Consider the following 25,499-nt stretch of genomic DNA (forward strand, 5'->3'; position numbering starts at 1 on the left):
GGAAGGGATCAAAGTCAGTCAGTCAATCAATTAAATCAATCAATGAGATGGCTTCCGTCAAATGTAGGTGGATGGATGTGGATGGCCAGATGAGGGGTTGTCAGTTGGTCATTCAGCTGAATATACAACCCAATAACTCCTTGCCAGGTCAAATATCTGCCCATCATTTTAGCCTAGAAGGTCTATTCGCATAATCCACACACTCTAGGAGTAGATGCATTAGTCTACCGCATAATGCTGAGGAAAGCATATTTGCATGATACTGTATAAGATCGATTCTCCAAGAACTATTCAACTGTCTGTCCTCTCGCTCTATAAACTTGCCACCTCAAGCTCTCCTAGGTAGTTTAAACAAATCAGCTTCTGGTTACACAAAATTCATATCCTATCAAACCGCCAATGCATAGATCCGTGGTTTGTCGGCCCAAGAGTTAATACTGATTTCGAGAGCCTATAAACCTCGCAAACGGATACTTCCCGTCCCTGCAAACTGACAACTGACATGTATTAATTATCATTATTCGTACCATCACATTACTCTCACATAACACAGTGAGCCGAACCGCTCAGGGGCCAGTCCTACTCATCGTCCTCAGATTCAGCATATGAATCTCCTACCTCATCTTCTTCTTCCATTGCATCTTCATCATACGAGACAACTTTCCGCCCGCTCCGTGTTGACCGTCTCGTTGCACGTCCAGCTGAAGGCTTTTCCTTGGCCACATTTGCTGGACCTCGCCTACTTATCCTTGCACTCGTTTGTGGCGGCTCAGACTCCGCCTCGGATTGCGGATCCAGTTTGGGTTCCTCTTCCTCTTCCTCTTCATGCTTCAGCCCTGCATCAAACTTTGTGTTCACCGGTCGAGACTCCGGTTCAGACTCCGACCCTGCTTCGACCTGCGATTCCGGGCTCGGTTCTTGTTTGCTGTCAACCTCCATCTGCATCATTACTCTTTGCTGATCTGCGCTATCGTGCTCCATCACTAGCCCATCGTCGCCGTCGTCGTCCTCATCAACAGCAGGGAAGAAGCTCGAAGTGTGGTGAGCCTGGGGTTCCTCTTCCTCCTCTTCTTCCACATACCCCTCTGGAAGAAATCCGCCAGCCATCTCTTCATCCTCAACCTGTGGTTGCTTCTTGGTCTGGACCGAGTCTCTAGCATGTCCAAACACTGATATTTCATCAGTAATTTCGCCATACTCTTGTCGAATTCGTTCCGCAATACGCATGCCCATGAGGAAGCGACGCCATTGAGCTAACGCCTTCTTTCGTCGTTTCTCATCTTCTTTTCGTGCGCGCTCTGCCTCATCCTTCTCGAGCTCTACCATCACCATGTCGTGGTTCTCTTCAGCAATCACAACTCCCTGGATAACAGGCACAGCCATTCGGTGACCAAATTCAAAGTCCACAACGGCTTCCGCATAGTCAATTTGTAACTTTTTACAAACACGCATAGCCCCTCGGAAGGGTACATGCACAGCACCCTCAGGGCACATATGTTCAGCAAACAAATCGATATTCCTGCAGCTCGGTTAGTAGATTCGAGTTTGAAGAAGCAATCGGCTACATACCCGTATTCGTTCTTGGGGATAACGCCGTCCTTGATCGGTGGTGGAATGATCCAGTCGGTTTGCTCCCAGCTGTAGAGCCCCTGCAGGACCTTTTGTCCTGTGGCAGCTTCTGCTTCCATGATTTCTCGCCGGCGATTTATCGTAGCTGCGCGGTAGGGTACCCTCTTCAATGGCTGCTCTCCTGCCAGTGGTGCACGTCCCTGTTTATGCCAGGTCTCGGCACTCTTGACGTTCAGAACATCGCTGCGAAGGAACACGTCCTCATCCTCGACCTTGCCACCTTTGCCCTTGTTTTTGAACACTTTGACACCCTTGGCTCCAGGCCTGAGTGCCTCTTCACGCTTCAAGTGCCGCTCGAGGACAAACTCCTTGGACTGCTTGTAGTATTGTAATGTCTCCTGGCCCTCCTTGATCTCCTTCTTTTCGGGCTTGGCAGGCTTCAGATCTGTTGCTTCTTCCATCTCATCGACTTCGGTTACAGGGTGGTCTTTGCTGCCTCTCAGATATCCAGATATTGCGGTTTTGAACCAGTCAAACTGGTCATATCTCTTAACCTTCCCATGACGGTTGTAGACGGGGACTTTCTCTGGTGTCATCCTCACTCCCTTGGTACGGCCAGGAAGCATATTCCGTTTCAGATATCTGACTGTGACATCCTTGCCGGTTCCATCTCGTGAATAAGCCACGATGTATGCCATGATTTGACGTGCTTTGTCGGCCTTGGCTCCACGGGGTTCCAATGATTCGATGAGATCTCGGTTTGTTCCAACAACGTTTTTGACGATAGCATCAACGGGCAGGCATTTGTTAGTGACTGGTGATATGACTTCTGTCCAATAGTGTGGGAACTCCATGTCGGCGTCATATTTTTTGGTCGGTGTCTTGGCCGATGTCTTCCTTGGCGTGACATCCATCTCAACGACAGATTCATCATCAGTGTCCTTATACTCAAGCTCCAGATCATCTGGGTCGCTTTCAACCTCAGTTTTGGATCGTGTTTTCCGTGTCGGATTTCTTGTGGGCTCTTTCGTTTTCTTCGTTGACTTCTTCTTTGCCGTAACCGCGCTCTTTGTCGCCGTTTTCGCCTTCTTCTCAGGTGTCTCGTTTATCTGATCCGCAGTTACACTCTTTTCTGGCTCGGCCTCCTCAAGTTTATTCCATCCAAAGCCTAGACAAGGCAAGTTTGCGACCATTCGTGCTTCGAGGTCCAGTCCACGAAGCAAAGCTGTAAATAGCTGGGCGCCTACATCTCTACTCCCTTCACATGTTCGCGCATGATGTCTGAAATCCTCCAGATTTGAGATCTTCTCACCAAATTGCTCTGGGTCATGAGGTTCGACTTTTTGCGCTTTCGTAAGACGGTCTAATCGCTCAAGGGACATATATCCCCATTTCCTCAACCCTGGCGCTGTGACTCGAAAACGCTGTTTCCACCAAGCTGACAATGTTTGCATAAGTCGAAATAGGGGGTCTCCATGACTCATATCAACAGCCCCCTCTTCCAATCTCTCAGCCTCTGCACCCCAGTCGCGCGACTTTCGATCCTGGACCTTTTTGCCTTTACCTTTCGATTTTGCGTTTTCCTTTGCTGGCTTCTTAGGTGTCGGCTTATTTTCTAGACCACTGTTGCGCCTCCATCGATCCACCTCATCCCAGAGTCTTGGCGGAAGATGAGAGATCATAGTCGCCTGGACTTCGGGATCACAAAGCCATGCATTTCGGATAGCATTGTGCCATAGAAGCAACATGACGTGAACGCAGTGTGTGGCATGCCGGACCTTCCTCTCACGTTTTGAGGGTCCCTTTCTGTCGAATGTGTTTGTGAGTGAGATTCTGGTGTCCCTTGTAAGTGTCAATTCCAAGTCCCCGGAAGTTACCGGGGCGTCTGGTAATGGTGCAACTGGTGCTTGGACATCCTCAAACTCAATGTCTTCATCATCCTCAGAATCTTCTTCCTTGCCTTTCAGTTGATTTGGTGGCATAACGTCCTCGAATTCATCTTCTGACAACGATGTCAAAGAGCTTTCATCATCATCATCATTTCCGAATCCATGGAGGATCGAGTTTGAGTTAGGTGTCGCAGATGCGTCCAAATCATCGTACAGTGTTGCTTTGCGCCGTGATGAATCGGGCTTCTCTTTGGCTGCTTTTGATGCTCTGCCTTCTCCAGGTGGTGGCGACTCACGCAAGCGTTTGCGTGGTACTAAAGGAGGCATCTTGATATCATAAATAAGATTGTCGCATTCTGCGAAGTAGGATTAATTAAAGCTTGATGAACGGCTTAGACTAGAGCGTGGTGGGTACTTCGTCATAGAAGACGGGAGCACGGGAGGCAGACGCGCAATCACGTGGTTCGATTAAAGAGGCAGCAACATGAACTTGGGCTTCAAGTCAATCGTATCAGTAAGCAAGATGTTTATTTGTTCGAAATCTAAGTAATATAATTAAGAGTTTATATTCACCAAATAGCACCTGCAGTGTTTTTGACTTGGAAATCTTTGGTAGAAGACCTACAAATCACGGTGGGAACACGTACGATAGGCAATTCAGTACTCTCATGTTGGAACACAGATGAACCAATGGAAACCACGAATATGGTGGGAGACCATTTTCTCAGTAAACAAAAATATTGATATCATTCCTCTTGGTATCAAATTGCCCAACGCCAGGCCATGTAACTCTATAGGTAGCTAATCCATAAAACACAACGCTCACGCCTCAATCAGGTCTGGGGTAGCTGGTCCAACGCCACGCAACAAAACCACAGTATTTCCACTCTGCAACGCCGTTCCAACCTTTTCGTTATACTCCAAAATTCTGCCTCCTTCAACGTGGAAGACGCGAAGCTTGTCCTTCTCGTCTGAGCTTTGGTTGTTGATGTTTTGTACCTGCAGGCTCCTTGCTGCAGCATCCAGAACTCGGCCTACAACCCAATCCTTGTTGTAGAAGAACTCCCCCTTAGGAAACTTGGCTTTTGCTGTTTCTGCCTCGGCTTCCACATAGATATACACTCTCTTCTCAACAGGTGTCTTGTCGTCGCCTTTGGCTGTCTTCTTCAGGTTGTTTACAGCAATGATACGTGCTGAGGCAGAGCTTGGCTTTGGTTTGGGCAAAGCTCTGCCAGCTTGCTCTTTCTTTGCTGTACCCCATGCGCGCAGTTTGTCGAATGCCGTCTTTGTCTTCTGACCAACATCGAATTGCATAGGCCGAGCCCCGATGGGTACTAAATTACTGCAATTGTGGTCCTCCTTTAGACGATGCTTCAGGCAGTAATCTCGGTTACACGTTTGACAGTGTACACCAGGCGTCAAAGATGTGCCGATTGTGGTCTTGCATTCAGGCGATGCGCAAGGCTTTTGGGACACCTTGTCCCTTAGAATCTTTCCTTGTCCAATGCTTGGCTGCGCAAGCTCTCTCTGGCGCTTTCGCTCCGCCCACGCACCGGGATTTGTACATTTATGTGCCCCTTCGCTTCGGTGATCGAGACAAAATGTCTTTCGGCATGACTGACAGAAAAAAGGGAGAAAGTCGAGTTGGTTGCAGTAGTCATATTCGCAGTGCTTGCCGATCAGCGCGGCTTCGTTCTTGTCGTGCATTTCGACGTAGCTAGTATCCTGAGCTTCTGGTGTGTTTGATGACGCCATGGTGAAGGTGTTTCGTATTTAAAAATGTTAAAATGGCGGTGTTACCCGTAGGCAGAGGTGTTGTCGCAAGTGCTCGTGTCAAGATGACAGATACAAAAGGCGGCGGCGAGGAAACGTCTGGAAGGGTCCGTGTATGACCAAGCTTGGCAGATTACGAACGAGTGTGCCACAAGTTTTGACACGTCGAAAGACAAAAAGAATGAGGCGCGATTGCAGAGAGAAGAACAGAACAAGGCCCCGATGGGCTTTTGTGAATCATGCACATAAATCACGAGTAAGAATCACAGGCGTGTTAATAACTTTCAAGCTCCGTTGACGCACAGCCACCTCCAGGGACCAGGTTGATCGCGGGGTCTCCTCCCCACCACGGAGTTCATTGTTGCATAATTGGATTGGTATAAGTCAGTAACCGACTCTGCGTCGCATACAAGATTCCTATATATTGATCGAACATTGAAACACGAGTTGAGCGCCTTCCACCTCCCAGAACGCCAAGTTTGTGGTGCAGAGTCTTGTATTACAGTTCCTTCTCCTTTGGCCGCTTGGCCAGCAAATCCTCACGACCTGTCGTAGGCGCATTGCCTACTGCGGCCTTACCCCCAAATGTCTCGAATCCTTTGTGGAACGCCCACTCAACAGCGTTCTCGACAGGCTCGTCGAACATAGCTGGGAGGAAGGGAACCACTGCGAGGCCCAGACCAATTGGAGCCCATGTCCTGATGACCTGGTTCTTCATGTTCTTCATGGCTCGGCCAGAATACCTCACAACACTATGAATAGTGAAAGCAGGCAGTCCCATACTCGCGACACTCTGGAAGATTGCGCGCTGGACCATGACAGTGCGATAGTCTTCAAGCGGTGGCACTGTACCCGGCTCGATCGGGCGTGTCTCGGTGGCAGGAAGGCCAGTAACCTTCTCTTGTCTAGGAGAGAGTTGCACCTTGGGGTTCAACACACGCTGATTGTGCCAGTATGACTTGTAACCTTCATACGAAACATCGCCAATAAGATACAACCAAGATACACCGTAGGCAGCGCGAACGAGGTTGGGGTGAGCTACGGGACGGAACGACTCTCCTATATCTGAGGTGTAGGCGACGTATCGATGCGCAGATAAAAGAATTGTTCTAATTCGCGTAGCATAGGCAGCATATCGAAAATTGGTGTCGGTTGAGTCGGGGCCACTATGTGCGATTAGCTGGTGTTACACATTTACAAAGGTACACATACTAGCCATCGGTTATGTCGTCAAAGACATTTCCGTCTCTTCCTGTCTTGTTGACAGCTTCCTGAACACTCTCTGGTAGCTGATCCTTTGAGGGAAGCTTCTCAACGATAGTGTCCTTGATCTGAGCTGCTTCGGTCTTCTTCTCCTCCGGCTTGGGGTCTTTTGATTTGCCCCACCAAGACATTTCAAAGATTGAACAGAAAATCAAAGACAAACTAATGAGGTTGTTTTAAGAAAAGAAAGATGCGATAGCGAGCCCCCAGAGCAGTAGAAGCTTCCATTTTGATGGCCCGCCGCTACCCTACCTTTTACCCACTGGGATCCATGGCTGCAGGCTGCTGCAAGAAAGTTGATAACCCTGGGTCAGTGACGTTACTTCCGTAGATCCGATTGATCCCGATCAATGATATGATCCGGAGAATAACCGCACACTCTGGGGCAGTTCATCCACTTTAGGCCTGTAATTCCAGGCACAAGCTCTAAGTTGAATTTGAGAGCTCGGCAAACTATCTCGACCGCGACATTCGAACATCCACCCATTGCCCTTCGTCATCACCCAATTCGTCTTTTTCGGTCTTGTCTAATTATTCACAATGGCTGGTATCGCTTATTACACCATTGCTGGCAAGCAGGTCGCCGGTCACTACGTTCGTTCAACCTCAATTGCGCTCTCCGCAGACTAGAGACTTCTAAAACTAACATGAATGACAGCTCGCCATGGCCTGGTTGGGAACTCTCGTCGTCGGTACCAAGCTTGCCCTGTCTGGCGGCTCCTCTAAGCCCACCGCTACCGCTACTCCTCCCATCAACGCCTCCAGCTCCGACGAGGCCGACTTCATCAAGTGCGCGAATTCACCCGACGATGCTGAGCCTTCATGGACTAACCCGATACCAGGAACTTCCTTGATCAGCAGGACAAGAAGAACTAGACGGTTGAATCGAAGACGATGGTTTTATGGTTGTTTGGGTACGGTGTACGTTTATAAGTCATGCAGACATGAGCTGTCCATCGAGCCGGACAGCCGAATTCAGATACCAACAAAAGCCGATTTCGCCAATTGTGGCATAACGAAGTACTATTCCCCCTTGTGATGCACTCGGTGATACGCATATCGAGTCCGACTGTAATTTATGCGGAGCTGGATGATCCCGATACCGAACCCTGGCTCAGAATATTTCCTTCACATCTCTATGAACCGAGGTTTCCTGGAGCTGCGTAATGGCCATGATGTGAGGCAATGCTAACTGTCATGTCACCCACGATAATTCGCAGCCAGTGCAGTTCCGTTACTTGAAGAACTTGACCTTACCTTTCACTTTCATCTCCTCCTGACACACTGAACTCGGATATTCCTGGAATACCAACCTGGGGGGCTTATATCAGGTTGAACTGATTCTCTCAGCAAAGAGGATTGGGTTGTTAATTCAGCGCCCTATTGTCTGTCATGTTAGTGCGTCGCATTTCAACCTGTGCCTCATCGATCGATACCAACCAACTGGATCTGTTGAGACTTCAGCATCGCTACATGAAGGTTAATGGACCCGTATGCCGACTTGAATATGGAAAATTGTGTTGATACTATTGGGTAAACTGCATTACCGAGGGATATACAGCTGATTCTCTGCTATGGATCATACCTTGGATATGGACCTGAGAAATGAGGTAAAGTCCCTTTTCTGTTGCATGAATATAGAATTCGCCATGGCAAGATCGACAAGGTGAGTTTGTCTCCCCTTGTTCAATCTTGCCATAAGGAGCAATGTTCTCGAAGCAAGGATGCATGTAACAAAGCGTAAGTGCAAGGCAATCGTATCGCTATGTTCACAGCCTTACACTGCATGTGGTCATCATTAAATCTATAATCTCTATTACACACTTATGTGCGGTTCTACTTTTGGTAAATACAATAACGCTAAGATACAAAGTAAAATGAGCAGTATCAGTTCGATACATACTCCAAAGATGCTTGTCCTGTTCGACCGAGCTGCCACATTCTCAAGGCAGACATCACCACCATTAGAGACCACCGATCTCCAAAGTTCTGCTGCATTGCTTTATCAGAGAACTCAATCTTGCATGTCTTCCATGCTGCCTCCTTCCACGAGGCCATGGCGAGGTATTCCAATGGCGCCTTCATATCTCCAGTTCGGTAAAGCTTGAATTCGTGACAGTATTTAGGATCCTTGGCCGCTTGGAGCGGTGTCATGGACCACTCGAATTCTTCCCGAATAAAGCTGCAGTCTTGGACTGTCTCTGCTTGCTTTGTTTCTATTGCCCATCGGAATACCACGCACTGCTCGGTTTCATCGTATAGTGCCTGTACGATTTCAGTGGCAACCCTAGTATCGATGTCTGACCCAGGGGCTGCGGATACATTGACAATACTCTCTACAACACCTGGATCAGATAACCCGTCCCGCAGCGTCTCGCCAGCTGCTGCTAGTATTTCGTCCTTTCCGGTTGGTCCGTTGTGGAGGAGAAGACAAGGCGAACCTGAGTTTCGGCCAAAAAGTCCAGAGTGTTCTGATACGGCAAACATCTTTGAGCAGCCATCATTGCCGAGAAAGAAAGTTCGCAGTTTGTTCCATTGCCAAGATATCTTCAAGGTTTTTGGTATTGGGCGATATGGTGTATCCACACACTCGCTGACCAGGGCTGTACTGGATGGAGTGAGGGAGTTGAAGAGGGCAATTCTTGTGGAGGAAGATGTCGTCGAAGCAGCCGTTGAAGACCTAGCGGTTCCTGGAACTCTATAATGTGGCATGGAGCCATCGTGGTCTCCCAGTGTGCTGGCCATGGTGGATGATTCTTCTGGTTGTTCTGGAACAAGTCGACGACAAGGGTAGGGTTTGATGTATAGCGTGTAGCGGTGGCAATATTTGCGGATTGACGACTACCTACTGTACATATAAGTCGTTATCTCAATCAATGTCTGGCATGTTGAAGAGCAAGAAAGGGGACTGAAACGGCTGTAGAGGAACAGAAATATCACACAGTCAGCCAGTCAGGTACATATCGACTTATTAGTGTATCGGCAGATCGCCATGCAGACGAAACTAGTGCGCACATGTTCAAAGTTCTCGAACTCTAAGCCAAGTGGCGACATGGTTCATGCTCAGAGCGGGTATACCTGATCAGGAAGTTGACGGACATATCGAGAGCCGCTAGTCATGTAATCAAGTCTCTAGTTTGCTTTATCAGAGTCTGACGAGTTCTTCTGGGGATAGCTTAAACGAGCCTTTATGATAGTTTGAGGTTAATGCTTGTAAGGAGTAGGCGAACGAGGAAACTATTAGAGCAGCATCTCTGTTTTTCTTCAACCTGATCATCCGTTATCCGTTGCACTGCCTAATAGAGAGTCAGTGCGAGACCGGCCCGGAGGTTGTATTCCTGTCCATCCCGTTTCTACCCACTCTCAACGGCTGGCCGAGTTATCCAACTGACACATGAGCTCCTGATTTATACTCAACTTGGCATGAATCTTTAGTGACAGCTCACAGAGTTTGAATATGACTGTAACCATACGACTTGGCGAATCGTCGTAGCGAGGAGTTTATCCTTTTACGAGGACTGATCATGATATGCATGCGTTTTCTAATTAGGTAACATGGAAATTTGTGCCGAAACGGAGGAAACCCCATGTCCAATTATCCTGGCATGCCTCTATCAAAGTTGCTGAAACAATCAGGACTAGCGATTCAGTCTAGTACGTTATCGAGGAGGCATATATCGAGGCCATTAAGAGCATTCAATATCATGAATATTATTGAGACAAGAATACAAGAGCACAGGTGAAGTTGATATGAAGACGTAATCAAAGGCCATGGCTTTATTTCAACGATATTCTAATCTCAATACTGCCATGATCATGATCATTTTTGCTATACAATACGATTACCTAATCCTCCGTTTGACGCACCTGCCCCCTAATTCATTTGCCTACAAATCACGTGACACACATACAAAGCTTACTCCTCCCCCGCCATCGACATTCTCTCGCCAAACAGTCATCAACTATCTCCTTAATCGAAACATCCCACCTCCCCCAAGCGCACGTCCTTCGGTTACAACGATAGCCTCACCATCTCCAATTCAATACCCCCAAAATCGAGAACCCACACCTTAAGGAGATAGCCGTCCTGGGCATGTCGGCTGCTACCACCGACCCGGCCCTTGTCGCCGCTCCCGCCCCGGACCTCTCTCCTGTTGATGCCGTCGCTCAGGTAGGCCACGATGTCACCTCCGTTGACCATGTCGGTGATCACGTCGGCGCATCGCCAAAGGAGAGACATTCCCTAACACTCGACCAACGCCGTGCTCTGCGTCGCTGGGCGAATAGCCAGCCTATTCGTCCCTCGCACAAGGCTTGTATCGAATGGTTCTTTTCTCAGTATGGCCAGCAAATAAGCCAATCCACCGTGTCACACTCGCTGTCACCCAAGTACTCGCGTCTAGATAGTGACAATCCTCAACTTTCGGGTTCCCGTCTGCGCTACGGAAACTGGCCTGATGTAGAGAAGCTCGTCCTTATATGGTATCAACAGGTACAAGCATCTGGTCGCCAACCTACCAATGAAGAACTTGGTGACAAGGCAAAATCAATATTCGGACAGTTGCCGCGATATAAGGATGAAAACCCTCCTGAATTTTCTCCAGGTTGGATCCATCGTTTCAAGAAACGTTATGGTCTCTTGATCAGACGACAGCGCCGTCATGGGGACGGAGGAATCAATGCCGCCGAAGACATAGGATATTTGGCAGACTGTGTCCCTCGTTACATGAGCGTCGCCCCTGACACAAGTCCAGCTGCGATCAAAGAAGAAATTATACGCGCTGTTGGTATCGAGCCCACCCTCAACACATGTGCCTTGGTGCGCGATGAAGTGGTCCGTAGAATGACAGGCCCTCCTCAACAGGTGCCTCCTCCACCACCTCTCATGATGACGCATGACCCCCCTGCAATCCCCCCTCCTCAGCCTGACCAGCCCATCTACGCCGATGATGATCCTGAAGTTGTCTTACAGAATGCTTTGCGCCAGCTTCAGCAAGAAGAACAAGCTGCCGAAGAGCAGGCAGCGGCTGTACGAGAAGAGCGTGAACGCGCAGAAAGAGCAGGACTTCAGCCTAATAGCATTCTGACCACACCGACTGTGCGTGCTACTTCCGTTCAGCGCTACACGGCCACACCAGCGCACGATATGACTACTGACCTCACGCTCACTCCTATTACTTCGGAGCAGCCCATGACTCGAGATGATCGTCCCGTGCGATGCCCATTCTGCGTTAATCAACGAATGCTGCGATCCATCAAAGAGGCCGTGGAACATCTTTCCACTCACGTTGTTGTCTGAGAGTTTGTTGGGGTATCTAAAACCGCCAGGCTTATGAGGGAGTACTGGTTGACGACTTGGTTTTTTGGAGTTTCGGTAGACGAATAATGTGGAGTTCGGGTTATAAATGTATGTGAAAACGCACCTCAGTTCAGTTATCTTTCTAGGGAGGCAATGGCACATGAATCCTTGCGATCTGCTCCCTGTTTTGTTGATTTTCTGTGAATGGCTCACATATGTCTATGCTATATAATCCAACATGGTCGTTGCCTCGTTTATAACAGTCCGCTTGCTTTCAATGCCTTCATAACCTCATCACTATCCTTCTGAGCTTGAGACTTGTGCTTCTTGTGCTCGCCCGGATCAATATAGTTCACCCAGAACTTAAGACCCTCCAATCCCTCCTCACGACACAACTCTCCTCGCTCTTCCGCCATCAGCAACTCTTCCTCTGCAACACCAAGACTCCAGCCAAAGCGTTCCGCAGCTTCTTGGGCTGTAACTCCTCTGCCAAACTCTTTCCAATCCCAAGACACTTCCCGCTCAGGGGGAAACTCGTGAAGATCGCGGAGCCATGCAAGTAGGGCCCTGACCGTGGTGCCGTCGGTACGGTCACGACCCTGAACAACCATAACACCACTGCGGAAGGTGCGCAGACGAACAGGCAGTTTAAGCTTGCTCCAGAGCCGGGCGGCTTTCTCGAAGTCTGCTGGGCTGACGAGTTCGACGCCGCCTCGAGCTCTGTTGAACATAGCCCAGAGATCGACGAGCGTTATGATACCGCCCGCCTTCTTAAGGACTCCTCTGGAGTCATCGGTGAGGAACTCAGCCAAGTTTCTGGCGAGCTCCGACAAATAGAGTGACTCGGAGCTCCCACCACCGACAATATCCTTTGTCGTGACTAGGCCAAGTTGGCTGGCCGATTCCGCTAAGATCGCGTTCTCTTCGGCTGATGCGTTGCCTTGCCCGTTATTTGTTTGTCTTGCGAATCGCTCCGCAAGTGCGATGACCTCCTTAGCAGATGACATAAGAGCCTCCAGATCCTCGAAAGCACTGCCTATTAGTAACTCATTGTTTTTGCGCATGTTCAATCCAAGTTGTTCTAGACCAGCAATACCGACTCCCTTCTGTCGCCCTCCCGGAGTGCCAGCCGGTGTGTCTTTAGATCCTTCGTCCGCAGCTCGGCTGTTTGGAGCAGGGGGTGCATCTCTGAGAAGCCATTTACGTTGGGTCATAGAGCCCTTGAGTCGCTCATAGAATATTTTCTCGCCACCTCTTCGGAAAGAAATTTTGACACTCTCAGGGGCATCACTTCCATTCTTGTTGATTTTGCTTGGGTCCAGTACAGGCCCTGGGGAGTCCGTTCTTATGGTATCAGCTGTGGAGCTTTGCTGGATAGATGATGGGGCATTTTGCGAAATCAGGGGCCCACCACACATCTCGCAAGTCATCAAGGAAGGATGATTTGAGAAGGTACAACGAGGACATTGGAAAGATGCAGTCGAGTTTGAACCATTGGTAGCATCGGGCAAGCTTGAAGCTGGCTTTTGGTCCAGATTCTCAGATAAAGGTCGAGTGCCAGAGTGAGCTGGCCGTAACGGGAGAGGTGCATTCAGAGCTGGTGAGGCTACTGAGCGATTGCTCGCGCCAGAGATTGCAGCCTTGAGAACGTGAGATAAGGTCGGCTTGATCCCGCATGCTAAACATGGCGGTAGAGGTGTATGGGCGTTTGCCGAAGTAGGATCAAAGTTCGAGGGGACCGGATTTGAGAAACTGCATATAGTGCAGACCCATGTTGCGCTTGTCACAGCTGGAGGCTCAGGGGGTGCTCTATAAGCAGACTCGGAAATTCCTGGCGATCCAGATAGATTTCTCTGTGCACTTGATGCGTTCGACAGAGCACGACTGTGATACGATGATCGCTTTGGAGGCTTTGGTATCAGAGTCACCTTAGCTGATGACTTCAGAAAGCCAGCATAGAATTCGTAACGTTCCACATCTTTCAGGTCCAAAGCAACGGAGTGCGTACGGGGCTCCTGCTTATCAACATAACAGACCCGATGTGAGGTTAAGTAAACCTGCCCATTTTGTTGATTGGGGAGCTTGAATTTACTATTATCGTGTTAATATCAGAGCTTCAACTTGCATCGCCAAGAACAACCTACCCCTCATACAAGCCTACGTTGTCCTGAACAAATAGGAGCACCTCATCTGGAAGATACGAGGGCCGTAGTGCTGTAGTAAGGTCTATGTGTTTCAGAAACATCCGTCATGAGGGTGAAACTGAAGCAGAGAGAAGTGAAAGCTGTGGCTGTTGATGAATGGATGAGCGATGATGCAAGTGGACGATGACTTGCAGCAAACAGAAGCAAGCTAGGAGACAGGCGCTTGATAAATCTTCCAATCAGAGAACAGTAACCAAGAGTCGGTATAAGACGGTCTTTGTTTCGACTCCAAGTAGATTCAAAGGTTACAGTGAAGTACTTCAGTATCATATGAGTCTTCAAAGGCACACGAGACTTGATCGGCCCCTCCAGTTGACGGCCCCACTGTTGACGATAAGCTTCCATTCGGCGGATCCCTAAACCTACACTACCAACACTCACTGAGATTCCGGCAGCGCTTTCTACCGGAGCACAGTTTTTCCGTGAATAAGCAGGGACCACACCGCCACCGCCAGTCTCCTGCCTCTGACCACGAAAATACCTCCCAAAGAAACCTACCTCCACTCTCACTCCAACCAAGGACCCTTCATCATCATCTCGCCTTTCTGCCATTATCCGCCCGGCATCATCTTTTTTCTCCCCAACCCGTTTGTGAAACTAACCATTCGTACCGCTAGCATTTCGACGCCATGATGCCAACCTGGCCAGCGCAGCAAGCGCCGAGCGTAACTCAGCAAACCGTACCGACATCCTACGCCTATCCAACGAGTAAGTCATCTCCCGGACTGCCCGCAAACAACATCCCCTTTTCTCGACCGACAGCCCTGACACGAAATGCAGATCCAGCCTTCATTCCCGTAGCCGTTCGTCAAGGATTCAGTCAGTACGCAGCCCCAGCTGCTCCTTATGTCGGCTACGTGCCTCCACAGCCCCCGGTGCAACATCAAATGTCTCCCGCTTCTCCCGTGAATGGTGTAACCCCGACACCTGAGCAAGCCAAGTCCAAAGTGGACTGGCCCGAATCTGTTCGGAGCTATGTTCAAAGATCTTTCCTCCCCCAAAATGACGAACCCACCGTGTCTCGCGCGGAAATCGAGGCTAAACTTAAGAGCACCATCGGTACCGCAAAAGAAAACGGCACGTTATACACACTCGATTGGGACAACATGCCCCTCCCACAGGCCCTAGTCAAAGCCGAACGTGATGCGGATATCAAGCAGAGTTTCCATGTTCCCATCAACTCCAAGAAGAGGAAATCTACCGATTTTGCCAGTAATGACAACTCCCAGCCCCCGTGGCGTACTAACTCGCGTTCTTCACTTGAGGACCGTATTTCCTATCCTTCCCCCGAAAAGCGTGCTTCCATGGACGAGCCCCTCCCGAAATCAAGTAAGTTCCAGAAGGAAGTCAACAAGCGCAAGCGACGGTTCGAGAACGAATACAAGTCGCTCAGGTCGCCCAGTCCGCCTCCGCCTTCATCTGGACCTATTATTGGCACATGCGAGGTACTCGAGAAGAAGTATCTTCGCCTTACCGCCCCTCCAGTTCCGTCCAAGGTTCGACCTGAGCACATTTTGCGACAGACTCTAGAACTTCTGAAGAAGAAGTGGAAGCGGGAAAGCAACTATTCGTACATTTGTGATCAGTTCAAGTCTATGAGGCAAGATCTGACTGTGCAACATATCAAGAACGACTTTACTGTTTCCGTTTATGAAATTCATGCCCGAATTGCCTTGGAGAAGGGGGATATTGGTGAGTATAATCAGTGCCAGACCCAGCTGCGGTCATTGTATGGCATGGGCCTAAAAGGCAACCCCATTGAATTCAAGGCGTATCGCATTCTTTATTTCATCCACACGGCCAACCGAACTGGATTGAACGACACTTTGGCAGATCTAACCACAGCAGAGAAAGGGGAGAAGCCGATTAAGCATGCTTTAGAAGTGCGATCATCATTGGCGTTGGGCAACTATCATAAGTTCTTCCAGCTTTACCTTGACACCCCTAACATGGGTGCATACTTGATGGACATGTTTGTTGTTCGAGAACGGCTTGCTGCGTTGTGCAATATTTGCAAAGCGTAAGTTCCGTCCATCCTCGTTGTTTTACTTGAACATGGTTTGCTAACTATCGTACAGATACAAGCCGGACGTGAAACTTCGTTTCATCACTGAGGAACTCGGTTTCGAGTCTGATGCTGATGCAGCCCAGTTCATCATCGATCACCAAGGCCGACATCTGTTGGAAGATCGAACAGACTACATCGCGTTTTTGACCGGGAAAGCCGGTCCCCTATTCGAGGGCGCGCGCAGCACGGCGTTCCAAAAGGTTGATATCAAGGGCCAGATCTAAACATTTACTGCTTCTTTCTCGGGTTCTTTCCTTTTTTCCTTTTTGCGTTGCGACTTCCATCGCCGTCTCACGGCTTGAGACTTGACCGTCGTTAATGTTTATCGAGGAGACATGAATGATACTTTCACACTTGTGATGCGTTTTCATTCATGTAGACGACTCGGCGTTTTATACCCCCATTTCTGCTTAGGTGGCAACGAAATGTCTTCTATTCTACTACGCACCACCTGAGGCTAGGCCTATGCATAAGTCTCTTATGCTGCTTTGCCTCAGACTTTGATCAATTAACTGTAGCCTCGATACCAGCTACCATTCTATCGACCGAGGCGACACTTTTGCTGTACGACAAATCACTAAGATGGATGTTGGGTGGGAACTTAGACACAGTGGGCTTGATGGGAAGATTCAGACAGGAACTCAAAGTCATCTCGATCCTGGTACTGTTGGGGTCGGTAATTGGCCTGTGGAGTGTTGGGCAGTCATGTAATCGCCAGCTTTATCATTGCACAGTCAATGCATACTGGCCTCAACAAGAACCAGGATGAGATCGATGGATAGAGTCCCGGCGTTTCAGAGAGTTGTGGGTTGGTAATTCTTAACAAGTAGCAATTGATCGTATTCCAATTTTTTTCTGCTTGAATGAATAAACGAAAAATCAATGCTCTGTTTTTATGTCATGTTGAAATGGAAGTGTCGAAGTTGAGCTGTTCTGCTTGTAGAATAGCTGTGAGATTGGGTAAGGTATATAAGACAAATATTTACTGGCCCGACTGGGAATGTCTGGCTAGACTCGGGGCGCAGTTGGCAACTGTTTCATGAGGCCCACTATGTGTGGGCCACACTGATCGATTGTTCGAATCCCAGGCATAACTACCGCTTGTGGCGTCGTCCCGACGTCAACTATCGTGTTAAAATCACTGTGTTTAACTCCTATTGTTGAAACCCTGCATTGTCTGTGACAATCACCTACGCCATCCCTTTGGGTTGAGAGCCGAACGCCTGTTGCAAGGCGTAAAACCGCAAATCAATGTGTTAAGGCCTTTGGTAGTGCCTTTAAAGTACTGTGGAGGAAAGAACGCCTTGTGTTGCCCACGTATGAGACTCTGGCTAGACGTTCCCCCTTTTTTGGACTTTTTATTTAATACTTGAGTTGTCTTTTCTCTTGTTGTAAAAAGCCTGTATATATGTTTTTATTCTCTTGCTTCTTTCTTTTTTATTCCATGGACCCATCCCGAGGACTGATAGTCGATGAACAAGTGTGAGTGTCTGTCGCATTCACTTGAGGCCAAATGACTGCCACACGACATCACCATGGTGGTTTGGATGCCAATAACGAAAAAGACCTTCCGTGCTCCGAGACTCGGGAACAATGACAAACCCCTGCTGAAAGAGTAACACTGGCCTAGAGAGAAAATTTGACATGGAAGCAGGGAGTCCCAAAGTGTCGGGATAGACAGGATCTAATGATGTCTTGGCTCAAGGGAGGGAATCTTGCTTCCTTCTTACACAAAGTGTTTTCCAAGACATGTACTTAGATCCATATCGACATACATTTTGATAAGGACGAAGAGTTTCCATTCAAAACAGTTACGGCTGATGTTCACGAGTCATATTTCCCAGGTGATGCACAGAAACCGTCGTTTTTGAAGCGAACGGGAGATTGACACACGAGATTAGACCCAGGGCAACGGTATCCGCAGACGAGACAGCGGCGCCATGATCCATCGTGGGGGGGTTTTTTTTTTTTTTTTGGCGGGGGACGCTTCCGGTGGATTATCAGCTAAAAGTGAGCAGGGGAGGGGTCAGTTGGGATTGGATCATGGAATGAATTCAATGGAATGAGAATGACTTGAAGACTGAAGATCAACATGTCGCGTGAAGAGAGAGTTTGGAAACACACGATGGTTGTATGTATATTCACTTGCATGTTGATACAGTGGTTCAGGTATGATTTCATCAAATCAGCCATTAATAGCAAAAGCCTATAGACTGGAACGTATACATATCGCTGACTGGCATTTAGACAACTAACAAAGAGCATCATCCAGCCATGCTTTAACATTCTGGAAATGTGTGCGCGCGGCAGTTGTTTGCATAAACACAAGACAATGGGCTACCAACATCCGGCGTCAGATGGAAGTGTCTTTATGCGAAGTGAGGTAAAGGTATGCTGTGTGGTGGTTCTTTGTCTTGGATAGAGGCTGGCATTAATGTTAAGATGTGGTATTATGCCGAATCTTGACCAGGGATATCTGAAAGTCAATGTCAGAGAAAGATGGATGAGATGCTGCACTAACATGGCATGCATAAACTGGCTCTCGTCCTCTCAAATCATTTCATCTCGATTTCTAGAATTGAGGTCGCAGTCCTAGTCTTTGATGCAATGCGATCGCTGCGTGGCCCCCCTGTTTGTTCCATCCATGGATGGACTGGACGGACTGTGTGTGATGCATCCCTGCCACGCGACGATTTCCCCGTTTCCACGAGTCACTTACTGACTGTAAGTTGCTGTAAGATGCCTGTAACTCACTGCGGAAATTTCCCTTGTATTAGCGTCACCAACGACGTGATGTGCCAACGCAAGAGCTAACGTCTGTGTCCGTGTCTGTGTGTATCGGGCATCACGAACAAGAGAGGGGACTTTTCAGTTGGTAAACCCACCCCTGATCCCTGACTAATTTACCATTTGTCCGCACACCCATGCCCATGACCGTGGCCCGGGGATGAGCGAAGAGGAATGAGACGAGACAGGGTTGAGCGGTTGGCCCGAGTCAACCGGCCAAGTCGATGCCTTCTTTGCTGATTATGAGGGGTAGAGTAGGATAGGGATTGGCCGTGTAAGCGTTTGCCCGTGGCTGTTTGCAGGTGGTGAAAGTTATTTTGAGCGTGGAGGATGTGTTTGTGTGGCAGATCTCATGCACAATTTTACCCACTGAGAAACCTGTCGTGTGCAGTTTGTGGTGCCTAGTAAGCGCTGGACTGAAAGTTGACGCCGTTGAAAGGGATTGGATGCTTTGATTATCAAGTTGAGGGCTTCGAGATGAGCTTGGCAGCTTCTAATGGCTTTAGAGGGAAAGAGGTTACAGCTAAAGAAGAATAGCTCAGCTTAGGATTCATTTAGTTCAAACATGTCAGCTTCCAAAGGTGATGCTCTAACTGTAGTAGCTGGTACATAGCTGAAGCTCAGTCAAAGCTTGAAGCCATTGATTGGGATATGAGTGTTGACTATTGATCACTGACCACCAACCAGAGCCATTCATGGAGTCTTCTGTTATTGAGGGAATATGTGATTTATCCTTTCGCATTTCGTTCATATTTTCTCCCTTCTCTCAACTTCATCTCCATTTTATGACATCTCTTGGTCAAAGTCATCCACTAAACCACTTACAAGACGTCGCTGGCAGGCGCCAAGTTGTCAGAGGCGACCCCTCCATCACCCCACCTTTAGAGCCCAAGGTAATTAATTTCACCCTCCATCTTCTCGCTGAGGAGCGCAGCCTTAGCCCTTTTACCTTTATCGTCGAAACTCAAAGGCGCCCACAGCTCGCGTCAGTATCACGTTAAAGGGAACACCCAAGGCGAAGTCCCTCTAGTCTTGGTGATTATCGTACGCGTCGAGGGTCACAGATCCACGGACGTTGGATTTCCGAGTATCTGATCAGTCACAGTTATACGGCTGCACCAACCAAAGTCATCAGGTCATCAAGAAGCAAAAGAGGCAAAGCAAAGCAAGCAAGCAAGCAAACACCAAATTGTCCCTTTTTATTTCCAGCCGCCAACTGCTATTTTTCTCCATCTCATCAACCTTTCCCAGAAACTTACACAAATCGCTTCCACAACGTTCGATCCACTCGAGGGAACATCGTTCAGTCCACTCTCAGGCTACTTCGCCCCCTGGCGTGTACTCTGTACTCACATTCGCGCTCGTTCGTTCGTTCGTTCGCTCGCTCACACCCCAATCTTTGTATGTGTGCAACCCCAGGCATTCGCTGTAAGGTACCCTACCTTTACCTCGGAGGGTCCAGGTCCCTCCCTCCCTCCCTCCCCTCCACTTCAACGGTGCTGCTGCAACCGCTACAACTTTGTGTCTGTCCGTCCTGCACCTCGCTGCCTTGCCCGTGCCAGGTCTAGCGGTTATAGAGGTACTGCCACTGTAGCGTACCTTGCCTGGCCTGGCCTTACACCAAACATCGGATTGGATCGAAATAAGGTACCTTAGCCCAGCCCGCCGCTGTGTCCCGCCGGGTCGTGTCGTCTTCCCTCGTCTCGTACTTTTAGTACCTTGCTCAGGTCGTCTCGTCTTGCGATCCTTTTCCTACAACCTCCACCTTCGAGCGATTCACAACTTCCCAACTTGCAACTGCCCAGGAGGCATTCAGTTACACAAAAATGAAGGTTCGTCATCGCCCCTTTCCCTTCCGTCGCTCATGCCTCTTCATGCAGCTGCCTGCCATCTCATATCTCTATTGTATCATGCCGTGCTTTGCCTCCAACTTCTCGTGCCTCACAAGGCGTTATTCCCATCTTCTCAGCTACCTGAGCCAAACCCCCTCCCCCGCCGCATTCAACTCGTCTTCGCTCATTATTTGTGCCGGCTTCGCTGGCTGTCCAAGAAATACTCGAGTCAAAAGCTAACAGTAATGCGCTTCGTGCAGGCTCTTCGACGTTCGATCAAAGGTGACAAGGACAAAGGATCCGTCGCTCCCAAATCGGCTGTCGCCATTGTTCCTCCAAAGAAGGTTGGTGGCCTCCCACTCCCAAGCCAATCTCAAGCCTCAAATCCTATTCAATTATGGTCTGCCACATTAGGCACCGCCATGGTTCCACGACAAACTTGACTTCAATCACTGAGCCCAGACGCTGATGCCGAATCTAATTTGCAGGTCATTCGAGCTCTTTACGATTACGAGGCACGATCGAGCCAAGAACTGAGCTTTTCGAGAGGCGACTTTTTCCACGTTATCGGCCGCGAAAACGACCAAGATTGGTACGAAGCATGTAATCCAGCTCTCCCTGACGCCCGGGGTCTCGTCCCTGTCACCTTCTTCCAAGCGCTTGGCCGAACCGAGAGAGATAGCGCACAGTCCGACGGTGGCCAACTCCCCACTCCGACAAAGAATCCCGACCACGATTCTGGATATAGCGAATCTCCAGCAATGCAAACTGCGCCAGCCGTCATGTCACCCACTACAGCCGTGCCCCAGCAAGGCCACCAGCGTAATTCGAAGTCGGTTGGAAAGTCAGGCGCCATGGTCTACGGAATTGTCATGTACGACTTTGCTGCGGAGAGAGCAGACGAGTTGGAGGCCAAAGCTGGCGAGGCTATTATCGTCATCGCACAATCGAACCCCGAGTGGTTCGTGGCCAAGCCCATCGGTCGATTGGGTGGCCCAGGACTCATCCCCGTTTCCTTTGTCGAGATTCGTGATATGGCAAGCGATAAGGCAATTGCAAACCCGGGTGACGCCATAAAGCGTGCTGGTGTTCCAAAGGTGGAAGAATGGAAGAAGATGGCCGCGGAATACAAGAACAGCAGCATCACACTGGGCAAGTTTGAGGGAGGCGGTCCTCAACAACCTGGGCAGGGTATCGAGCAAGGCATGGAACGAATGAGCATTCAGCAACAGCAGCATTCTCGACAACCTTCTCAGAATGGAGCGCAGGCCGGATACGCATCTCAACCTCGAACGTCCCAACAACCTCAGCAAAATCATGTACAGAAACCGGCTTCACAACTCAACGCACCGCTACAAGCACGCATACCACGATACTGCTTTGCAGAGGATAAGTACTGGTTCGTGATCGAAGCATTGCTAGAAGACGGACGACAATGGGAGCTGTCTCGCTATTACGAGGACTTTTACGATTTCCAGATCGCTCTTCTGACCGAATTCCCAGCTGAGGCTGGTAACACAGGGACACAGAAGCGTACACTGCCCTACATGCCTGGACCAGTCAACTATGTCACAGATGCAATCACCGAAGGACGCCTCCATAACTTGGACGCGTACGTGAAGAACATGCTGAACCAGCCCCATTACATCTCGAGGTGCAACCTGGTGAGACAGTTCTTTGCACCCCGCGAAGGAGATTACGAGATCGATCCGAACGACAACGAAGAGGAGTACCGCCTATCACAAGCATCACAGCTGTCATCGGCCGAGTCCCCAGCTGGCGGATCACAGAGCAATTTGAACGGCAGTGCATATGGCCTCTCAGCTGCACCAGCGCATCAGATGGGCCCAGGTTCCCCTGACATCCAAAGACAACCATCTTCTTTGTCACAACCCTCACAAACCTCTCTCGGCAACGGTATGCAACCCCAGGCTCAACCGGCATCAGCAATGAAGATCAAGATGTATTTCAACGGAGATCTCATTGCCATCCGAGTACCAACAGACATCTCATTCCAAGCACTTTATGAAAAGATTTGTGATCGTCTGAAGGTGCCGGCGGGTCAGGAGGTCCAACTGTTTTACAAGGACGAGCCCACTGGAGATAAGCCAAGTATGCTTAGTGACAACGACTTGGACTATGCTCTGCAGCGGAACGAGAAGCTTCTGCTCTATGTGGAGGCCGTGTGAACTGCCCTGCCCACTCGAGATGACGACTGCGGCGTTTCAGTTTGATTGTAACGCTGCATGGACGGATCTAAGTTGACAGTCAAACTGAAAAGTCCACCAAAGAGCGTTGGGTGTGCACTGACATCGTATATTCTCGTTCCCGAACCCTTGCCGTACAGTACAGTACAGACTCTGGCCCTACACTTTGAAAACGTGCGTTCTTCTCTTCCTTGATGGATCTACAATTTCTCATGAGTCCCCAACGGACGACACGCATACTTTCAACACTTTTTTTCTTTTTCTTTGTCCCCTTTTTTCTTGTCCATTTTATTCTACGCGGATTTTATGACGACACGTCGGTGAGGAACTTGATGCTTCTTTGATACCATTTTATTAGCTGGATGACGCATAAGTTTCATGACCAGTGTACCTGACGCTCGTTGTCTCTTCTTTGGGCATTTCTCATGCCCCCCTATTTGCTCCTCTTTTGAAAACTCTCTTCTTCACATGTGTATTCAGGCGGGTATATGGCCTTTTGAATGCTATTTTGATATCACACGACTGAGCTTAGTGCTTTTCTTCCCTTTACTTTTTATCTTCTACTGTACTTCCTCACTGAAAGTGACAGGGCCTGGAGGGGGCATTCGGCATAGGGGTCGATAGTTGGTGGACGTGGTATGCGTTACAGTATAGGGGGAGGGAATGGCTGGGGAGGTTCAATTAGGTGGTTCCAGTAAGCCGCGTTTAGAAGCCTATAGGTTACAAATAGCGGACGTTGCTGGGGTCGCGAAAAGCTTGCACTGCAAGGATCTCGAGGATCAGAGGAGGCAAAATACATATATCTTGATCTTGGTGGTGGAGGTGGAAAGCAAAGATGAGCGCGCATGAGCGTGATGAATGAAAGCGACAATTGTGTTATTTTGTGTAAGCGATGCATGTGAATATCAATGTCAATGGTGTTTGTCTGTAGTTAACAATTTGCATTCCTCTCACTTGAAGGTGAAGGTCGAAGAGGTTAAATCAGTCTCTCATTTAATCGAGTTGGCCGTATCAGTCTTGACTCCTCCCTTCGCTACCTAGTATCCTGTCTAACGTGTTCTAGAAGTCTATTATGAGTGATGGATCGTCATCGTATGCTCTTTTGTATTCCACCATCCGTAGAAAAACCATGAGATGTAACATTAACCCCCAATGCTGTGGATCTTTACAAGATCAAACAAGTAAATGCAACCATAGTCACGTAGCCTCGTAACTGTAAACGCCGGAAATCAGAAGAATCTGCAGAGAAAACCTTCTCTCGCAGTGTGAGATGATACGTTGGACCAAGCTCGTCTACTCCAGCTTGGTCATGAGGTTCTTGCGAACTTTCATGTTGACAACACCACCGACTCCAAAAGCAGGAACAATTCGACATATTCTCGCGACGGAGCTGATGAACCAGTTGCGCCGCACAAGGTCTAATCGATCACGCATCGTCACGACAGCTCCTCCAGGTCCAGTCGCTTGACGATTGTATAAGTCTAGACCGAACAAATGCATAGGCGTAGAAATGAACTGAACCATAGCAGGGGCCATGAACTGCGCTGCATAAAGTCCAGAGACTCTCTTCTTCATCTCTTCGGAAAACCGCTTATCCAAATACGGTCCCAGCAAAGGCGGCACATTGAACGACGCAAAGATAGTCAAGCAATCGCGCAGCGCAAAAAGAGTGTATGAAGCGAGAGGGACAGGTCTAGGCACAACACCAGGCGGTCCAAACATACGCACAAAGACTTGGTCCTTGTAGATACAGACTCCGATGTTTGCGGCGCTAGACGCAGCGAATTTTGTTGTTCCGGCTGTGACGCTCGAGGCGGGCTTGTTGTTGACGGTCGAGAACGAGGTGTCAACGGCGTTGGCGGTGAGATATGTTCCGCCGTAGAGGCAGAAGATGAGCGCTGTTGGCTTGGAGAAGAGTATTGTGTGTGGGCGGGTGAAGAGGGTTCGGAGGGAGGATTTTACAGAGTTTGCGAGGGTGTTTGCGCCGGATGCGTTTTCCATGATGGAGCTGTCATGATGTCAGTTTTTTTTTTGGAGTTTGGAGTTTGGAGTTTGGCGATGTCGGCGTGTCTCAGAAACATGACATATGAATGGCGGTGATAGTCCAAGGGGCATGGTAATTTACTGACCGGTCGATAATGGCAATGATGGGCGCTACCATGGAAGCAGCGCTCGCAGCGGATAGAAAGTCAGTGCCGAGTCGTGATGTCAAGTTCTTGGTATTCCATGTATTTTTGGTGGTGATCTGCTCGGGCGTAGTTGTCCCGGCGAGAACCAACGCCGGCGCATCAGAGTCTTTCATGATGATCCAAGGTCTGATCTCTTTTTCTCGTTTCTCACGTGGTAATATCAGACCGTAACTCGCTCAGAAACACAGAAAAATACAATATCAAGTCTAGTAAGAAGAATGAGATGACGGAACGGGTATGACGAAAAGAAAACAGGTTCCTGGGGGAATAAAAGGAAACTAGAAAAGAACCACTAGATAAGTTATTGGGAGGTTGTAGACCCCGAAGCAACCCTTTCAGTGGATAAACGTTGAAACTGCATGAACTAGCGGTAGCGGTAGCTAATTCCCATGCGCTGGTTGGGCGCGGTGTGAGCTTTG

The 25,499-nt window shown here is 49.0% G+C and overlaps 10 protein-coding genes across 15 annotated transcripts; 4 read left to right on the forward strand and 6 right to left on the reverse strand.

Annotated features, from left to right (window-relative positions):
* Nucleotides 1-227: 227 nt before the first annotated feature.
* On the reverse strand, nt 228-3,852 carry FOXG_08438 (xeroderma pigmentosum group C-complementing protein). The gene is made up of 2 exons (XM_018387373.1): nt 1,570-3,852; nt 228-1,519 (listed from the first exon to the last, which is right to left on the reverse strand). The coding sequence occupies exons 1-2, from the start codon at nt 3,783-3,785 to the stop codon at nt 580-582; spliced, it is 3,156 nt and encodes a 1,051-aa protein (XP_018245219.1). The 5' UTR covers nt 3,786-3,852; the 3' UTR covers nt 228-579.
* A 428-nt stretch (nt 3,853-4,280) lies between these two features.
* Nucleotides 4,281-5,213, reverse strand: FOXG_08439 (uncharacterized protein; the record flags this gene model as incomplete). The annotated part of the gene is made up of 1 exon (XM_018387374.1): nt 4,281-5,213. The coding sequence occupies one exon, from the start codon at nt 5,211-5,213 to the stop codon at nt 4,281-4,283; it is 933 nt and encodes a 310-aa protein (XP_018245220.1).
* A 517-nt stretch (nt 5,214-5,730) lies between these two features.
* FOXG_08440 (uncharacterized protein) lies at nt 5,731-6,625 on the reverse strand (the record flags this gene model as incomplete). Its single annotated transcript, XM_018387375.1, has 2 exons — nt 5,731-6,397; nt 6,444-6,625. 2 exons carry the CDS (start codon nt 6,623-6,625, stop codon nt 5,731-5,733), a joined length of 849 nt encoding a protein of 282 aa, XP_018245221.1.
* A 61-nt stretch (nt 6,626-6,686) lies between these two features.
* FOXG_19814 (uncharacterized protein) lies at nt 6,687-8,470 on the forward strand. Its single transcript, XM_018400089.1, has 3 exons — nt 6,687-7,088; nt 7,153-7,283; nt 7,337-8,470. The coding sequence occupies exons 1-3, from the start codon at nt 7,035-7,037 to the stop codon at nt 7,368-7,370; spliced, it is 219 nt and encodes a 72-aa protein (XP_018245222.1). The 5' UTR covers nt 6,687-7,034; the 3' UTR covers nt 7,371-8,470.
* Nucleotides 8,231-9,924, reverse strand: FOXG_08441 (uncharacterized protein). Of its 3 annotated transcripts, XM_018387378.1 has the most exons (3): nt 9,681-9,924; nt 8,817-9,626; nt 8,240-8,759 (listed from the first exon to the last, which is right to left on the reverse strand). In XM_018387378.1, the coding sequence occupies exons 2-3, from the start codon at nt 9,237-9,239 to the stop codon at nt 8,382-8,384; spliced, it is 801 nt and encodes a 266-aa protein (XP_018245225.1). In that variant the 5' UTR covers nt 9,240-9,626; nt 9,681-9,924; the 3' UTR covers nt 8,240-8,381. The 3 variants fall into 3 exon arrangements, with proteins under 3 accessions (XP_018245223.1, XP_018245224.1, XP_018245225.1); XM_018387376.1 differs by having other exon boundaries at nt 8,231-9,626; XM_018387377.1 differs by having other exon boundaries at nt 8,231-8,759; nt 8,817-9,924.
* A 523-nt stretch (nt 9,925-10,447) lies between these two features.
* On the forward strand, nt 10,448-12,472 carry FOXG_08442 (uncharacterized protein). Its single transcript, XM_018387379.1, has one exon. The coding sequence runs from the start codon at nt 10,588-10,590 to the stop codon at nt 11,791-11,793; it is 1,206 nt and encodes a 401-aa protein (XP_018245226.1). The 5' UTR covers nt 10,448-10,587; the 3' UTR covers nt 11,794-12,472.
* FOXG_08443 (uncharacterized protein) lies at nt 10,452-14,330 on the reverse strand. The gene is made up of 2 exons (XM_018387380.1): nt 13,938-14,330; nt 10,452-13,884 (listed from the first exon to the last, which is right to left on the reverse strand). Exons 1-2 carry the CDS (start codon nt 14,036-14,038, stop codon nt 12,048-12,050), a joined length of 1,938 nt encoding a protein of 645 aa, XP_018245227.1. The 5' UTR covers nt 14,039-14,330; the 3' UTR covers nt 10,452-12,047.
* Nucleotides 14,331-14,441: 111 nt separating this feature from the next.
* Nucleotides 14,442-16,986, forward strand: FOXG_08444 (uncharacterized protein). The gene is made up of 3 exons (XM_018387381.1): nt 14,442-14,705; nt 14,778-16,017; nt 16,076-16,986. The coding sequence occupies exons 1-3, from the start codon at nt 14,627-14,629 to the stop codon at nt 16,287-16,289; spliced, it is 1,533 nt and encodes a 510-aa protein (XP_018245228.1). The 5' UTR covers nt 14,442-14,626; the 3' UTR covers nt 16,290-16,986.
* A 2,780-nt stretch (nt 16,987-19,766) lies between these two features.
* FOXG_08445 (bud emergence protein 1) lies at nt 19,767-25,364 on the forward strand. 4 transcript variants are annotated; one of them, XM_018387384.1, is made up of 3 exons: nt 19,767-20,684; nt 20,945-21,028; nt 21,173-25,364. In XM_018387384.1, the coding sequence occupies exons 1-3, from the start codon at nt 20,679-20,681 to the stop codon at nt 22,871-22,873; spliced, it is 1,791 nt and encodes a 596-aa protein (XP_018245231.1). In that variant the 5' UTR covers nt 19,767-20,678; the 3' UTR covers nt 22,874-25,364. The 4 variants fall into 4 exon arrangements, with proteins under 4 accessions (XP_018245231.1, XP_018245230.1, XP_018245232.1 ...); XM_018387383.1 differs by having other exon boundaries at nt 19,808-20,684; nt 20,733-21,028; XM_018387385.1 differs by having other exon boundaries at nt 19,808-20,684; nt 20,945-25,364.
* FOXG_08446 (uncharacterized protein) lies at nt 23,757-25,487 on the reverse strand. The gene is made up of 2 exons (XM_018387386.1): nt 25,021-25,487; nt 23,757-24,899 (listed from the first exon to the last, which is right to left on the reverse strand). Exons 1-2 carry the CDS (start codon nt 25,191-25,193, stop codon nt 24,185-24,187), a joined length of 888 nt encoding a protein of 295 aa, XP_018245233.1. The 5' UTR covers nt 25,194-25,487; the 3' UTR covers nt 23,757-24,184.
* Nucleotides 25,488-25,499: the final 12 nt, after the last annotated feature.

Source organism: Fusarium oxysporum, chromosome 2 (assembly GCF_000149955.1).
Source record: "Fusarium oxysporum f. sp. lycopersici 4287 chromosome 2, whole genome shotgun sequence".
In the NCBI taxonomy this organism is placed as follows: Eukaryota; Fungi; Ascomycota; class Sordariomycetes; order Hypocreales; family Nectriaceae; genus Fusarium; species Fusarium oxysporum.

Excerpts from the sequence above, each read along its gene's own strand:
- FOXG_08438 (XM_018387373.1), bottom strand. The coding sequence starts at position 3,785 with ATGCCTCCTTTAGTACCACGCAAACGCTTGCGTGAGTCGCCACCACCT. Across the intron at positions 1,520-1,569 it reads ATCCCCAAGAACGAATACGG|GAATATCGATTTGTTTGCTG; the intron begins GTATGTAGCCGA and ends ACCGAGCTGCAG.
- FOXG_19814 (XM_018400089.1), top strand. The coding sequence starts at position 7,035 with ATGGCTGGTATCGCTTATTACACCATTGCTGGCAAGCAGGTCGCCGGT. Across the intron at positions 7,089-7,152 it reads AGCAGGTCGCCGGTCACTAC|CTCGCCATGGCCTGGTTGGG; the intron begins GTTCGTTCAACC and ends CATGAATGACAG. Across the intron at positions 7,284-7,336 it reads GACGAGGCCGACTTCATCAA|GAACTTCCTTGATCAGCAGG; the intron begins GTGCGCGAATTC and ends ACCCGATACCAG.
- FOXG_08441 (XM_018387376.1), bottom strand. The coding sequence starts at position 9,239 with ATGGCCAGCACACTGGGAGACCACGATGGCTCCATGCCACATTATAGA.
- FOXG_08442 (XM_018387379.1), top strand. The coding sequence starts at position 10,588 with ATGTCGGCTGCTACCACCGACCCGGCCCTTGTCGCCGCTCCCGCCCCG.
- FOXG_08443 (XM_018387380.1), bottom strand. The coding sequence starts at position 14,038 with ATGTTTCTGAAACACATAGACCTTACTACAGCACTACGGCCCTCGTAT. Across the intron at positions 13,885-13,937 it reads AACGTAGGCTTGTATGAGGG|TAAATTCAAGCTCCCCAATC; the intron begins GTAGGTTGTTCT and ends ACACGATAATAG.
- FOXG_08444 (XM_018387381.1), top strand. The coding sequence starts at position 14,627 with ATGATGCCAACCTGGCCAGCGCAGCAAGCGCCGAGCGTAACTCAGCAA. Across the intron at positions 14,706-14,777 it reads ATCCTACGCCTATCCAACGA|ATCCAGCCTTCATTCCCGTA; the intron begins GTAAGTCATCTC and ends CACGAAATGCAG. Across the intron at positions 16,018-16,075 it reads TTGTGCAATATTTGCAAAGC|ATACAAGCCGGACGTGAAAC; the intron begins GTAAGTTCCGTC and ends ACTATCGTACAG.
- FOXG_08445 (XM_018387382.1), top strand. The coding sequence starts at position 20,717 with ATGCCTCTTCATGCAGCTGCCTGCCATCTCATATCTCTATTGTATCAT. Across the intron at positions 21,029-21,172 it reads CCATTGTTCCTCCAAAGAAG|GTCATTCGAGCTCTTTACGA; the intron begins GTTGGTGGCCTC and ends TCTAATTTGCAG.
- FOXG_08446 (XM_018387386.1), bottom strand. The coding sequence starts at position 25,193 with ATGAAAGACTCTGATGCGCCGGCGTTGGTTCTCGCCGGGACAACTACG. Across the intron at positions 24,900-25,020 it reads ATCATTGCCATTATCGACCG|CTCCATCATGGAAAACGCAT; the intron begins GTCAGTAAATTA and ends ACATCATGACAG.